Consider the following 13,860-nt stretch of genomic DNA (forward strand, 5'->3'; position numbering starts at 1 on the left):
TTGGTCCCTTTGGTATCTACTTAAGGAGACTACTACCTACTAGGTACTACTGCGATTTTTCTAATCTAGATACTAGGTAGGTACCTTCCTACTTAGCAATTCAATACCTACCTAGGTCCAATCCATCATTGCCAGGTACTTAGATACTTGATCTACTCATTAGGTATTAAATAGAAGTACCTAATTACTACTACGAACATAAGAATCTGTAAATTCTGTAGATATCTAACCAAATTGACGAAAACGTTAAAGAAATCAGTTTGATTGTTTATCATTTTATTCTAATATCCTCATTGTTAACCCCTAAATACTCTTGTTCAATAATGTATTTTAGGTACATAAACTTAAGAACTAAGAACATCACACCCTTATAATCTAAGAAATAAAAACTATTTCTCAGGTTCCCACGAAATAATATCGTAAACAAACGCGTCTGCCATTCAAGCGCTATGTTTTATTGGCGTCCCTTTCCCGCTAACGTTTACCGCGCTTTTTACGTTTTCGAAATTAACGTTGGCGGCATTTAAAATAGGGCGCGAGTTAATTTCGATAGAAGTCTGGTGTTGAGTGTACTGGGTCATTTTTTGATATACTTCTTTTGTAGGTGTGAATATTTTACTTGTAATAAATAACTTGAGGTGTGTTTAGGATGTTAAAATGATAAAATTGACCCGTTTCTATACATATTTTCCTCGAAATATCGCGAAATAAATTTTTCAAGCAAATGTACTAGAGCTGCAACATCTAGCTAAAATAAATCTTAACGTAGCATCATAAAGTTGATTTTGGCATAAACAATCCAATCGATACGTCACGGATATACGTAGTACACGATGCTCCATAAGATTTGTGCAGTTGGTAGCATTGTATTTGCGGGCCAATCACGTTCGAGATAGGTGGCGCTTTCGTACCGACGCGAGACGACCCCAAGCTAGCTTGCTCTGGGAACATTTGCTTCGAGCTCCATACATTTTCTTCTGGTTCTCTACGTCTATAGTTTGGTTGTGCACCAGTTCAAAAATAATTTCAAAATTTTTGCCATCAGGTAAGTCCAATCATTTTTCCAATCAAAGTTAAGTGTTTTAATATGTGTATTCGTGTTTATTACGGCCGGATTCATTGAAATTAATTTCATTCCACGTTGGAATTCGCATTCAAACATGGCTATAGGCTTCGTCGTACTTTCCTTAGTACGCGTGGGTATGGAAAGGACGCCTTATTTCAATAATTAATTTCTCGGATCTTTACTATTGAAGGACTGAAACAGTTCTTCCACAAGTTATAGGCAAATAGTCATCGGATTATTTGGTAATTATGTCATCTTTAGTTATTGCGTATTTTCAACACAATCCGTGAAAACAAAATGGCTCTTTCGACCCAAGCTTAGGACAGTGAACTCGTTATATGGGGCGATAACTATTTTCGTTAATTACTTCATAGTATATGAGTTTTATTAGGTATTTTAACGTCATTTAACTAGTTTTGCGTATATTTTGAGATCTGGAATATATATTTTCGCTTAGAAAAGCCGTAAACGTGTTTCCCGCCAAAACGCCGCCCTACTGTGCCATATAAGCAGTGCGAAGGCTAGCTGCCTATCGGATGCTCCAAAGCATGGTTCGCATAACCTGTTGCCAAGAATTTACTTGAGATTTAACATCATTTTTCTTTGTTTGGTTGCAGGAAAAAAGTCAAAATGACGGACAAGCCTAAGCGTCCTATGTCAGCTTACATGCTGTGGCTGAACAGTGCAAGAGAGACTATCAAGTCCGAAAATCCCGGCATGAAAGTCACCGACATTGCTAAGAAGGGAGGAGAGATTTGGAAGTCAATGAAAGACAAGAGCGTAAGCATAATCCAATAGAGTAACATGTTGTCTTTGTCTTTACACCTACGTTTTTATTACATTAATAATTTCTAATTGTTCAGGAATGGGAGGAAAAGGCTGCTCAAGCTAAGGAGCAATATGCTAAGGACTTAGAGTCGTACAATGCCAACGGTGGTGGTGGCGAGGGTGGCGGCAAAAAGGCAACAAAGCGAGGGAAGAAGGGCAAGAAGGCTGCGCCAGCTGTAAGTATCTGCGATGTTCACTATATTCTTCCATTTTGTTTATTGTTTTGTTGTTGTTGTTCACATGATTCATTTCTAACTTGTCTTGTTCTTAGAAATCCAAGAAAAAGAAGGAGGAGTCAGAAGATGAGGAGGGTGAGGAGGAGGACGAGGAAAGCGAATGATCTCCCTGCCTATAAGACATTACTGTTCATATTGAATAATTTACTTGGACTTAATTTATTACAAAGTAAAATGGGACTGACTTTCCAAAGTCTGTATGACAATTCACTTTTTATTAATATTTTGATGGGTAAAATTTTATAATTTTGGCTCATGTTTCTGATGCATTATAACAATTAATTTTTGGTCTACACATGGAATTGTTGATTGTTTCAGTGTGTTATCTACTACTTATGTTTTGTAGTATTAATAGTAATGATAGAGATGAGTATGTAAGGAGATTGCAGAGTTTGGAAAGTTCTGCCGTTGGCTAGGGTCTAGGTTTCTAAGCCTCAAAAAAAAAAAAAATAATGTTTAAGTGTTAGCATGTATACACCGGGGAATTGTACAGTTAGCCCTCCCTCGTTAAGTTCGCTGTGACTACTGGATGCTCACTTTTAAGATGTACCTCAACTGGTTTCATCAAAACTAGTATGTCTGCAATATTACCTGATTTGCTGTATAACAATTATTTTAAAGCTGTGCTTTGAACTAAATACCGTATATTTTACTGTGTAATGATAAGTTGTGTGCATTATTTGGACATAGAAGTTTTGGTCAGACTATACCAACATGTAAAATTAGAGACTATTTCATGGAAGTATGTGACGGCTTATTGTTAATTAAACCTACCTCTTCTCATTGTAAATTTCAATGCTGATACTGGTACCAAACGTTAAGCTAGGAACAAGGTGGAGATTTCTCTCCACTGGGCAATTTAAATAATCTAGGAAATTGATGTGTATGTTGTATTTTTAGTTAGTTAATAGGTAGGTTTTCGATGTGATTTGTCTCTCAAATTTTACATTTGTGTTATTTTGTAAATGAGAATTAGCATTCCTCATGTCAATACGGATTTTACATGTTCAATAAAGTAATTTCATATAAAAATATTCTATTTTTCAATTTGTCTTTTCATTCCATTTCCTAAGTTATCGTCTTCCACTTTATTTTGCAAACTTCTTTTCTTTCCTCCACACCTTTTAGTAGAGGCGGTAATAGACTGTCAATGTCAAACGTAGTGACGCGCGCTAATCTGATGTGGGAAAACATCGAAATGCTGTGCATGCACGTGATACTGGCTGACCGCGTGGCAATATAGCTACCGACCGCGCTACACGAGCTTTTGCCACGTAAATAATAGGTATCTACTTATTATATTTATGTTTACAAACGTCTCGCACGTGTATGTAGGTATTATCGAAAATGAAACAAACATTGCTCATATAAAAGTACATAACAAGCTAAATTTCATTTGGGCGTTTCCCTCCAGAAAATCAATAATTTGTGCAAGATTAATCTAGGTTAATGGGGTAATATACGAACTCCAGGTCATCAATTTACATTAATTTATTTAATATAGATAATCAATGTGTACGAAGATAGTACATAATAACTAATTAAACTAATGTGATGTAAAAAACAAGCTATCATCTAGTAGTCAACTTCATTTAGCTTTCTGATCTTGCTTGAATAATGACAGAAAAGGCCTAGAGGTTATTTACGTCACAGCGGTATCCAGTCGATCGATACTGCAGTGTTAAAAATGTTGCCGCATTTCTTTATTTATTTACTATCATGGACATTCATGGAACCTGGTGCAGCTATAGGCAGCATTCTGCGTTAGTTGTGCACATCGAATTTGGTTCATTATTCGATTTTGCGCACGCAGTAAAACGTGTTAAATTCCCAAATGAAAACTGTTAAACAATTGTTTCGGCTTCGTTCGATAGGGATCACTTTATTTTATTCATAAATTATGCATCTTCATTCCATTAGTAAATGACAGTAAATGGATAGAATAAAATAAAGAAAATTCGGCCAGATACCTTCAATTTAATTTACACCAACACACATGAAACTGATAATATTATTATTTTTCTATCTAATATCCAAAGGGTTGACACACTTGATACGATTATGGACCAATTTCGAGACTATCTTTAAATTATTAAGAATAATGGTAATGTACGCAGTACGACAAATCTATTACCTCGCTAGTCGCTTCCAGTTTTCACCATGTAAATACCCCTTTTTATTTAATTGAGTCTATATACGTAGTTGAAGGTAAAAGAGAATGCCGGGCTACATTCACGCTACACTACAGTTTGAATGCTGTTGAGACCCCGCTTCATCTGTGGGCTGAAGGCATTCAATTTCAATCCATTCAGAATTATACAAAGATTATTATGATTTGGTTATTCTGGATATTGAGTAGAAACCTTTGCTTTATTCTTTTTGGAACGATTATCCGTTACTATATAATTACTTATGCACTCAGTACATATCTGCGAAGTTAGTTATATTTCACGATAGACAACACTTTACTATTCTGTCAGGGTCAGGATGGACTGTCAAGTAGTGTCAAGTGTCACTTCTGTATTTTGTTGTTGATTGATTTTGACATGAATGCTTCTTGTTTGTATGATTCCAAAACAAGAATTACAAGATAGCATTTTAAGTACAACCGACCTATTACTATCTTGAAATTTACAATTATACTATAAATAAAGTATCCGTGAATATTACCGCAAGAAGCATATTCTGAGAATAAATTGAAAAGGTATTTGAGGTTATAATGATATAAATTTAGTTTAGTTAGTTACCTATCTGTTTAATAGAAGTACTGTAGTTGCAGCTATGTCGGGAGATGGCAGCGGCGGAGGCTCGCAGGTGGCGCTCGTCACTGGCGGATATGATCATACGATCAAGTTGTGGCAGGCGCATAGCGGCGTCTGTCTCCGAACCATGCAACACCCAGATTCTGTCAGTATTGATAGTGACTATCGAAACTGAAATATTATTGAGTACATAAAACAGAAATTCACCAGATGTACTGATGCTTCAGTTAAATGTTTCCAGCAAGTCAATGGTCTGGAGATATCTCCGACGGGACAAATGGTGGCTGCATGTGGCTACCAGCACATTCGCATGTATGATCTCGCCAGTGCTAATCCAGATCCAGTCGTTAACTTTGATGGGATAACCAAAAATGTCTCAAGAGTAGGCTTTCAAGTAAGACTCTTACTTTGTTTAATCTTGATATAAATAGCACATAGAATGAAGTTTGTACTTCTTACAAAGTACTTAAGTTATTGACTAAAATATTGTTTTGTTGTAGAAAAATGATCTCTGGATGTACACTGGTGGAGAAGACTGGACAGCTAGAATATGGGATCCCAGGTAATAACTTACTTCTTACTGCTAAACTTAAACTCTCTTATTCCTAAACACACTATAAACCTATTTTAGTTAAAAAACTACTATAATATGTTTTCTCTTTTTCATTTCGCTAAGGACTGAAAGAAACAAAACTCTTTAGAAACCTTTCATAACTTCATATATTTTTATGAATAACAGAGAAAGAATATGTCTATAACTTACTAAAAAAAAATGTTTTATAGGGCTGCACCACAGTTTCGGTGTACCAAGATATTCCAAGTTCAGGCACCAGTGAATGCAGTGATGCTACATCCTGATCAAACACAGATCATGGTTGGTGATCAGAGTGGCATCATTCACATGTGGGATCTTCGCACTGACCAAAATGAACAATTAGTAAGTCATTACATATTTATCTATCATGCTGTAGATGACCTTTGTATAGAGATATGTAGATAAGCTTCAATTACTGACTACTGTGCTTATATATATCTTTTGTGGCTAACTTTCCATGTCTCACAATGATATTCATCATTAACATGCTGTGAAGGACTATGAAGTAGAAACTAAGTACTTTATTTTTATTAAGAAGAAAAATGAAATCTTTGTTAGTCAAAAAAATTTATGTCTTTCCAAATAAGGCCAGTATTGTAGCTGAGGTTTATATTTGGTTAGTTGGAACAGTAGTGAGTGATCCAAGTTGTTTTTTCATAAAAATACATGTATTTGTCCTTATAGATACCAGAGGCCGAAGCATCCATCCAAGACATAGCAATAGACCCAGAAGGCAAGATGATGGCAGCAGTGAACAACAAGGGCAACTGCTACGTGTGGTCGCTAGGGGGCGCCGCACCCCACCCCGTGCCACTCAAGCACATTGTGGCTCATACTAAATATGCTTTAAGATGTAAATTCAGTCTTGATTCTACGTAAGTACTTTATAATTTTTCCTTAACATCATTAGCTACTTCAATAAGTATCTATATTTTCAATCCCGTTTAAGACTCGTTGCATTGTAATACTATGTACTTCAATATTATTGGTTTCTGCTACCCTGGTGCTAACTTCAGTCTAGAGCACCATCTGATGACATTGCTGTACAGTGTTGCATCGAATAATGTGTTATGCTATGATTCGAAGAAAGCAAGTCTCAATGAGATTTTTATTGTGATAATTTTTTATTACAGTATGTTAGTAACGACATCTGGCGACTGCTCGGCGAAGGTGTGGCGCACGAGTGATTGGTCGCTACTGAGGGAGCTGCGCAATGACACGCAACGCTGGGTGTGGGACGCCGCCTTCAGCATCGACTCTAGATATCTATTCACTGGTGAGTACCACCATGAAATATTACTAAAATACTTATCAGACCCTCAGCACTTGTTTTCTTTGCTAATCTCACACCCAATTTCAAATTATTGATACCTAGTATGTATCTGATTTTTGCCTTGGTCAAGGGAATTTTTTTAATTCCCTTTACTTCAATTATGTTATATTTTGCAGGCTCGTCCGACAGTTACGCGCGTCTATGGGACGTTGAGAAAGGCACACTGGAACGAGAATATTGTGGGCATCAAAAGTCCATCACAGCTCTGGCATTCAGAGATCAGGCTGTTTAGGCATTCCCAGTGATAAATATTTAATGTAAATTGTACATAGTTATAGATCACAAACAGTTGCTTTTTTATAAAGTTCAATCTCAAAAGTATACTTGCTAATGCTACTGCATCAATAAGTTTAAAAGACTATGAAATAGTAATGCCACTGGTTTCAGTCCATTACATGCAGCAATGATTACTCAATTTCTTTTAGCTTTTTCATTTATATTTCTGGTTAAATTGTGAAACTATTTATGCTTGTGCCTATTTATTTATATAACACAAGACTGTATTTACCTTAAAATGTGTAAAGGCTGAAATAGAAACGAATCACCATCCAAGGATTCTCCATTTATATGACATGTTCCTTTTTGTGCCATTAACTAGTTTCCTTTTAGGTAAAGACCTCGCTTATTCTATAATACTATGACACCATTTAGTTAGCTTCAAACTTTCTTCTATTGCAAATAAAGTAAAATAAATAATATGTTTATTTGTGAATATGTTAGATGTACTAAGGCCTTATTTCTTTGTACGCTGACGTCAGTCGCGAGTACATACATGTTCAAAAGGGCTCTTCACAGCGACACTGACGAGCGATTCGATTTGATGCGTTCCATTGACATGCGTTACCGATGCAGCGTAGCAGGAAAGGAAGCCTTTTAATATTACTTTAATACTTTTGTATCATATTTGTAAATATCGTTAATTGCCCTTGTGATTGTAGCACAAGCTTTGATTGTATGTTGAGTAGGACACTTAACTTGGTAATCTCCATACATAAAAGACTTGCTGGCTTCGTTGTTTTTTAATATTCATTTAGCATTTATTATAGGAATGATTCTTACAATATAGAGCCACTAGATTTTCTTTAATAATTGATTTGATTGGTAGTTGGCTTACTCTTTCTGGAAATGTAGCCACCTCGAACTTGCTGTTCTTTTGCAGAATAACGTCCTATCGTCATCCTGGAATCTGGCCTTACGTTAAATAATACCTCGTACTATGTGTTCGATGCATTTACTGTGTAAATGATTGTTGTTAGTAATTATAAGTAGTTATTTTGTATAATGAAAATAAAATGTACTATATATAATCGCATTTTTATTTTTTTCAATAAATAAGATGTTAGTGCCGACCACAAGAAAGAATATTTTGTAATATAAGTCGAAGCTTAACTTGTAAATAAGCACTGGAAGGTAAAAAAAATAGTAAAAATGTAACTAAGATCTTATATGATTAAAATTATAATTCAGGGTTATATTGCACGGCGAGGGAAAGGTGCACGAACACAAACAATAACTATTCTAAAATTGTACATCAAATGCAACAAAAGTTTCACAGTAGTTAAATATTTTTGTTTCAATATAAATGTACTAATAATACTGTGATAATTACACATTTTAAAATGTGGACACTGTTGTACACAATGTCTAAAGAATTTAGCATGATTTACTTTTATACATAATGTTATAAATCATTTTGAATGACACTTACACAACTGATGATAAGTACACAATAATAAGTCATAATATATTAATAAGTACACATATTGAGAAGTACTGAAACATGGAATGTAAAATAAATGCCTTTTTCCGATATTCATTAATAAAATCTCGACTAGAAAATAATTATACATTCAATTACATTATAAAATAATTTATATATCTCACTCAGTCCTAAAGTAAAGTACTTGTCTTTTTCCAGTTCATCCCCGAGTAAGCTTTGCGATTTGTATCCAGCTAATTATATAAATTTTCGCATTACATCCGAGGTTATTAAGCATCTAAATTTAATCGAACAAGCTTTCGGCCATCAATATTAAATGATTACAAATACAATTTGATAGTACTATACTTGTTCAAGCGGTAGATCTTTAACTTCACCTATTTCGGAGACCGTGTCTTCTTCGTGCGTCGTGTATGTTATGACGAATTTGAGATCTACTTGAGGACACGAGGAGGGGCGTCCGATTAACAACACTTGTGTGATGGCCGGCGGCGGCAGGAACCTGTTGTAGGGCGGCAGTACTGTGCCTGATGGCGTCAGCAGACGTGCCTTGCAACCCTGCCGATACAAAAATGATTATAGAATATAATGATTATAGAGGTAAGTACTTATGCAAGTACCTCATCTATTATTTAATTAAACACACACATATAACAGTACCTTAGGAACCGCACACCGAAATTCATAATCTTGTATTGCTACAGTATTTTTGCTGGTGGTGGAGACGACGATGACGTTGACGTCGGGCCGCGGCTTGTCCTTGCAGAAGTGCAGCACCACGGTGACGCCCTCCTCCTCCTCGTAGGCGGTCCGCGGCGGCAAGCTGCTCGGCTGAACACTATCTAAAGTCACGTGGATGTCTGTCAATGGTCGCACTTCACTTTTACTAGTCTTCTCTCTCTTTTCCTCCTTAGAATTAGTTTCCTTAGTCTCTAATGGTTCACTTTTGGCATTCTCTAACGGTACACTTAGGTCCAATATGTTGTCTAAGGGACTGTTGCAATTTATATTAGTGTTTGACGTGGAAGGGTTTACACTGATGTCGACTATGACGTCGTCGGTCGGAGTTAGGACTTTTCGCGGTTCTGCAACTGCTTTGGGTTCTTCTTTGTCTTCTGCCTTTGTAGTAAAGAAGTCTAGATCGAAGAGAGCGCCGTTGTTCGGAGGAGGCTCGTGTTTGGGCGACGTAAGAGCGTTCATAGGTATTTTCTTGGTTGTTTTACTGAAATAATAAAGATTTCTTAGTTTCATAGTTAGTTGTTGTGAGCATAAATTGATTTGACACAGTCTTATCGCATATTTTTTAACAAGAAGTATTTTAAATATCAAAATGAGTCTTTCAAACACCTGTGTAGGAATAGTATAAATACATATTTTTGTGTTACCCATTGAAACTCTCAAGCCTCTTAGCATTGTCAGGGAGTGATTGCTTAATAAGTTGTTCTCCCAGTGAATCTAATTCATTCCAACCTTCTGCTTTATTTGGTTTATCTCCTAAAAGATCTACATCCTCTGAAAAATAAGCATAAAATTAAATTACACTGTTTTATAGCTATAAATTGAATTTAAAGACATATTCATAAAAGAAAGACTATATTTACCAGTAGGCATCAAACTAACAGGTTTTAAGGGTTCAGCAATATTCTTAGAAGTACTTTCAGTGGAGAATATATCACCAAGCTCGTCAATTGCAGTGTTTGTCACAGAACAGTTAGTTTTAACACCCTTGTCGCCGCTCCCTCCGCTCACAGCGGCCACGCTCGCCCCCGCAAAGTCCAATAAACTTTCACTATTAGTTACTTGTGGATGGTCAGTAGTATCGCTTCCTGCTTTCCCTTTCTTTTCCTTCTTATACTTACAATATGCGTTATATTTTTCAAATACTTCGTCTAACACTTCACTAGCGTGTAGAATGTCACCTGAAAGTCATATTACATTAATGAAATGTTTATGAATTCGACACACTACTTGCGAAACATTTGTGCCACATATTTTCAACAATACATGTTTAAGTATTTTGAGATCATAGAAAAATAAATTTCGTAAAATATTGAATGTGTTCATTTAAGATCTTTCTCAATTCTATTCTGACACAGAGTAGGTAGCAGAGCAGTTTTTTGATTTTTGTACCATAGTTCGACCAACATTTCATAATGGACAGAATTTTGATAGGAAAACTAATTTTGTTGGACTATTTTTGTTGTTTGTCGTATGGTTAGTGGTCAACCTAGTGTCAAAGTTGTTCAAGCTGCCCGAGATTGGATTTTAGTAACGCCTCTGATCTAGATCTATAAGGTAATACTGTAGCCTACCATCAACAACGGGTGTAAAACCAGCAGCAGTTTCCGTCTGCGTCATGTCAGCAGCAGCCAGCCTCTGCAATGCTTGTTTGAGAGAGCTACACGACATGTGCAGCTCGTGTATGAGTTGTTCTTCCTCGGGCGAGGCGTCTGCCGCATTCGCCAACAGTTCGCGCAGCAGCTCGGCACTGTCTAGCGCAGTACCGACTTCCTGTGCGCGACGACTACTCTCTTCGTTACGACGTTCCTCCTGTTAGTGACAGCTTATTTGTTTATTTTTTAAAGGCAACTCCCGCACTAAGAATCGCGGAGACTTTTACAAACATACAAACAATGGATACAAAGTACAACTAGAGCCGAAACACTATTTGTGAATGGCGCAAGTATGTATGTATTCCGTGCGGGAATCGAGCTCTCGATGCACTAGTGGCGACCACCTTAACCATTATGCTGTGGAGGCTTTACATGGAATAAACCTCAGATAACAGCTGTTTTAACAATTTTAATAAAGGTGGTTAGTGCTGTTGTACATCAGTAGCCTATCAAAGATCTCCATAACTGATTAAAACAATTGTGTCATGTTGACGACACAATTGTTTCAATTCATAGCAACTCTAATAAGATTCTGTTTAGGTTTTTAAGGCCACAACAGAATGATGAATACAAATTAATGTATGTGGCCAAAATATTGTTTTGTTAATGCTCATCATATTCATATAATTTAATAAAACTGAAAACTTATAACAGCCTATGCAAGACCTTTACATTACAACAGTAGGCTCTGTAAATCTGAATGTAAATGCCTTCCTTGAACATAGAAATTGTTAAAAGCAAGGGCATGTAGTGCTTTTATAAATAATGCTAATATACAGCTATAGTATTTTTTTACATGACTTACCTCTCTAACCATAGTTTTAATAAGTCTATTAGCATGTTGCAGATCTTCAGGTTTTTTACTTTGTAGTAATTTTTGTAACAATTTAGATTTTTCCTCATCTTCAAATATGGCACTTTTTGCCCTGTTCCTAGGCAGTGCCAGGTCTTCTGGAGGCAATGGTGGTGGAGTTTCTTTCACTACACCCTGGTTCTTTAACATGTCATAGGCAACTTTAAATTTAGACTCCTTTGGATACTCAATAGACCAGGCATGAAGAAGTTGAAGGACCTAAAACATCAATAAAAAAAGGAAAATTATAACAGGAAAATAATCCTGTTGGCTTATCAATTAGGTAGGCCAAGGAATAAATAATAAAATTGAGGAAAACATATTTGATTGGTAAATCAGTGCGTCGTAACATTGCGGTACTTAAATAATCATTTCAGTTTCTTACCCGGGTTCTTACTTCAGGCGAAGTCCGATCAGCGAAGTATTTAGGTGAAACTAATTTAATCATCTCGTTGAGAAAGCGGAATTTCCCGATTTCAGCGTGAAAACTTGCGTCACATCGCCGCATACAACGATCCAGCATCATGAGAGCGAGTAATGCTTCTCGAGCATTCGGCGTATGTATGCGAGCCGCCAGGGCCTGCGCCGCCAGCTGACCACCCTCACTGGAGTCCCGCATCACGGCGCAAAATGCCTCCAGTGCCGCAGCATCCGGACACGGTAGAGATTCATGAGTAGCTTTTACTAAAAATCGGCAAAACAAATACGTTTTCATAATAAACTCCGAAACTTTCTCAAACTCACATTTATTACTTTGAAAATACTTACAAATTAAAGCTTCTAAACTAGTTAAGGTAACGTTCATTTTGTTTAATGTGAAACGATTTCCATTAAATACAAATAAATTAATTTATGATGATTTTTGTTCATTTCGTTTCAATATTCCTGTTTGACATTATCAATATTAAGTATTGCTACCTTGAAAAAGACAACTAAAACAAGACTGTATAAAGGTAGGTTCACATTACACACCGCTTTGGATACGTGGGATCAAATAAAATAAATCGCCTAAACTACCTAGTAAGTTATGTTAGGCTGGCAACACAAGAAATGCGGTGAATGACGTCACGGTTATATGTCAGCCAGACTGTCAAAAAAAGCTGGCTAAAAATAATCGAATACGAAAAAGGTTTTTTTTAAATTGTGCGCAAAATGGCTTTATTTCGGCTATCTCGGCTGATATCTCAATCTAAAAAGCTGTCCAAATATGCAAACGAATACGCTATGCAAAGGCGGAATGCTACGACGACGCCGACTGGTGCTATTCTACCTGAGCCTGAGAAGACACCATTTGGACTTCTAGGGATAGTGATGGCCGTGGTGCCTGGTCTACTTATTGGAGCAGCTATTAGTAAAAACATTGCCAATTTCCTAGAAGAGAATGAGCTGTTTGTGCCCTCTGACGACGACGACGATGATGACTAAAACAAGAACAGCTATAGAAACTTTATAATATTTCTTCATGGATCTACAAGTTGGCTATTGTCACTAATAATAAGTATAGTTTAAACATTTTGTGATTCAGTAGACAAGTAGTTTGTTTTCAACATTTTAAAAATGATGTTATATTTTTATAAAACTTATGCCTTACATGTATTGATTGTTGACTTATGTTTCAGATTTGTAAGCTTAATGCGGGTATAATTATATTAAGACTCATTTTAATGTTAAATTTTTTATTATAAGGACTGTTACAAAAACATTAAAAATTTTGTGCTCAACATCAAAATCCCATTGCACACAGTATTTATGAATTTTGACTAATTTAATGATTTATTATATTAAAAATTCTATTCTTATTTACATGATTTACATAAATACAATGTATGATCATAATATATAAAACAGCAGTCTATATACAGCTAAATCAATCAAATCATGTTCATAATAAATGCATTGTGAATAAAATGCATGTTTCATTTGTTGAAGAAGTAACACAAAGGCAATATCTGCTAATCTAGTCACAAGTTACTCTCACAAATGTAGCAATAAACTCTGTGTAATCTCATCACACTTGTGCTTAATATTTTATAGATGAAAGGTTCAAATAAATGAGATAATGGCATGATTCAGT

The 13,860-nt window shown here is 35.9% G+C and overlaps 4 protein-coding genes across 6 annotated transcripts; 3 read left to right on the forward strand and 1 right to left on the reverse strand.

Moving 5' to 3' along the window:
• Positions 1-888: 888 nt before the first annotated feature.
• LOC142977580 (high mobility group protein D-like) lies at positions 889-3,177 on the forward strand. Its single transcript, XM_076121553.1, has 4 exons — positions 889-1,045; positions 1,684-1,846; positions 1,930-2,070; positions 2,166-3,177. The coding sequence occupies exons 2-4, from the start codon at positions 1,697-1,699 to the stop codon at positions 2,232-2,234; spliced, it is 360 nt and encodes a 119-aa protein (XP_075977668.1). The 5' UTR covers positions 889-1,045; positions 1,684-1,696; the 3' UTR covers positions 2,235-3,177.
• Positions 3,178-4,615: 1,438 nt separating this feature from the next.
• Lst8 (MTOR associated protein, LST8) lies at positions 4,616-8,127 on the forward strand. 3 transcript variants are annotated; one of them, XM_076121597.1, is made up of 8 exons: positions 4,616-4,834; positions 4,893-5,037; positions 5,134-5,286; positions 5,393-5,454; positions 5,676-5,829; positions 6,172-6,362; positions 6,621-6,763; positions 6,937-8,127. In XM_076121597.1, exons 2-8 carry the CDS (start codon positions 4,912-4,914, stop codon positions 7,050-7,052), a joined length of 945 nt encoding a protein of 314 aa, XP_075977712.1. In that variant the 5' UTR covers positions 4,616-4,834; positions 4,893-4,911; the 3' UTR covers positions 7,053-8,127. The 3 variants fall into 3 exon arrangements, with proteins under 3 accessions (XP_075977712.1, XP_075977711.1, XP_075977713.1); XM_076121596.1 differs by having other exon boundaries at positions 4,904-5,037; XM_076121598.1 differs by having other exon boundaries at positions 4,910-5,037.
• Positions 8,128-8,182: 55 nt separating this feature from the next.
• Positions 8,183-12,695, reverse strand: Gga (ADP-ribosylation factor-binding protein Gga). Its single transcript, XM_076121595.1, has 8 exons — positions 12,555-12,695; positions 12,172-12,470; positions 11,739-12,005; positions 10,853-11,090; positions 10,142-10,459; positions 9,926-10,052; positions 9,201-9,762; positions 8,183-9,098 (listed from the first exon to the last, which is right to left on the reverse strand). Exons 1-8 carry the CDS (start codon positions 12,589-12,591, stop codon positions 8,883-8,885), a joined length of 2,064 nt encoding a protein of 687 aa, XP_075977710.1. The 5' UTR covers positions 12,592-12,695; the 3' UTR covers positions 8,183-8,882.
• Positions 12,696-12,854: 159 nt separating this feature from the next.
• EMRE (Essential MCU regulator) lies at positions 12,855-13,854 on the forward strand. The gene has a single exon (XM_076122030.1). It carries the CDS (start codon positions 12,939-12,941, stop codon positions 13,209-13,211), a length of 273 nt encoding a protein of 90 aa, XP_075978145.1. The 5' UTR covers positions 12,855-12,938; the 3' UTR covers positions 13,212-13,854.
• The last annotated feature ends 6 nt before the right edge of the window (positions 13,855-13,860 follow it).

The sequence above is a fragment of the Anticarsia gemmatalis genome, chromosome 13, assembly GCF_050436995.1.
Source record: "Anticarsia gemmatalis isolate Benzon Research Colony breed Stoneville strain chromosome 13, ilAntGemm2 primary, whole genome shotgun sequence".
Taxonomy (NCBI): Eukaryota; Metazoa; Arthropoda; class Insecta; order Lepidoptera; family Erebidae; genus Anticarsia; species Anticarsia gemmatalis.

What these genes read in the sequence shown, in the direction of transcription:
- LOC142977580 (XM_076121553.1), top strand. Translation starts at nt 1,697, where the DNA reads ATGACGGACAAGCCTAAGCGTCCTATGTCAGCTTACATGCTGTGGCTG. An exon ending in AGTCAATGAAAGACAAGAGC is followed by an intron (nt 1,847 to 1,929) that starts GTAAGCATAATC and finishes CTAATTGTTCAG; the next exon opens with GAATGGGAGGAAAAGGCTGC. An exon ending in GCAAGAAGGCTGCGCCAGCT is followed by an intron (nt 2,071 to 2,165) that starts GTAAGTATCTGC and finishes TCTTGTTCTTAG; the next exon opens with AAATCCAAGAAAAAGAAGGA.
- Lst8 (XM_076121597.1), top strand. Translation starts at nt 4,912, where the DNA reads ATGTCGGGAGATGGCAGCGGCGGAGGCTCGCAGGTGGCGCTCGTCACT. An exon ending in TCTCAAGAGTAGGCTTTCAA is followed by an intron (nt 5,287 to 5,392) that starts GTAAGACTCTTA and finishes GTTTTGTTGTAG; the next exon opens with AAAAATGATCTCTGGATGTA. An exon ending in CTGACCAAAATGAACAATTA is followed by an intron (nt 5,830 to 6,171) that starts GTAAGTCATTAC and finishes TTGTCCTTATAG; the next exon opens with ATACCAGAGGCCGAAGCATC.
- Gga (XM_076121595.1), bottom strand. Translation starts at nt 12,591, where the DNA reads ATGAACGTTACCTTAACTAGTTTAGAAGCTTTAATTT. An exon ending in TTTTACACCCGTTGTTGATG is followed by an intron (nt 10,460 to 10,852) that starts GTAGGCTACAGT and finishes TATGACTTTCAG; the next exon opens with GTGACATTCTACACGCTAGT. An exon ending in TGTTAGTTTGATGCCTACTG is followed by an intron (nt 10,053 to 10,141) that starts GTAAATATAGTC and finishes CTTATTTTTCAG; the next exon opens with AGGATGTAGATCTTTTAGGA.
- EMRE (XM_076122030.1), top strand. Translation starts at nt 12,939, where the DNA reads ATGGCTTTATTTCGGCTATCTCGGCTGATATCTCAATCTAAAAAGCTG.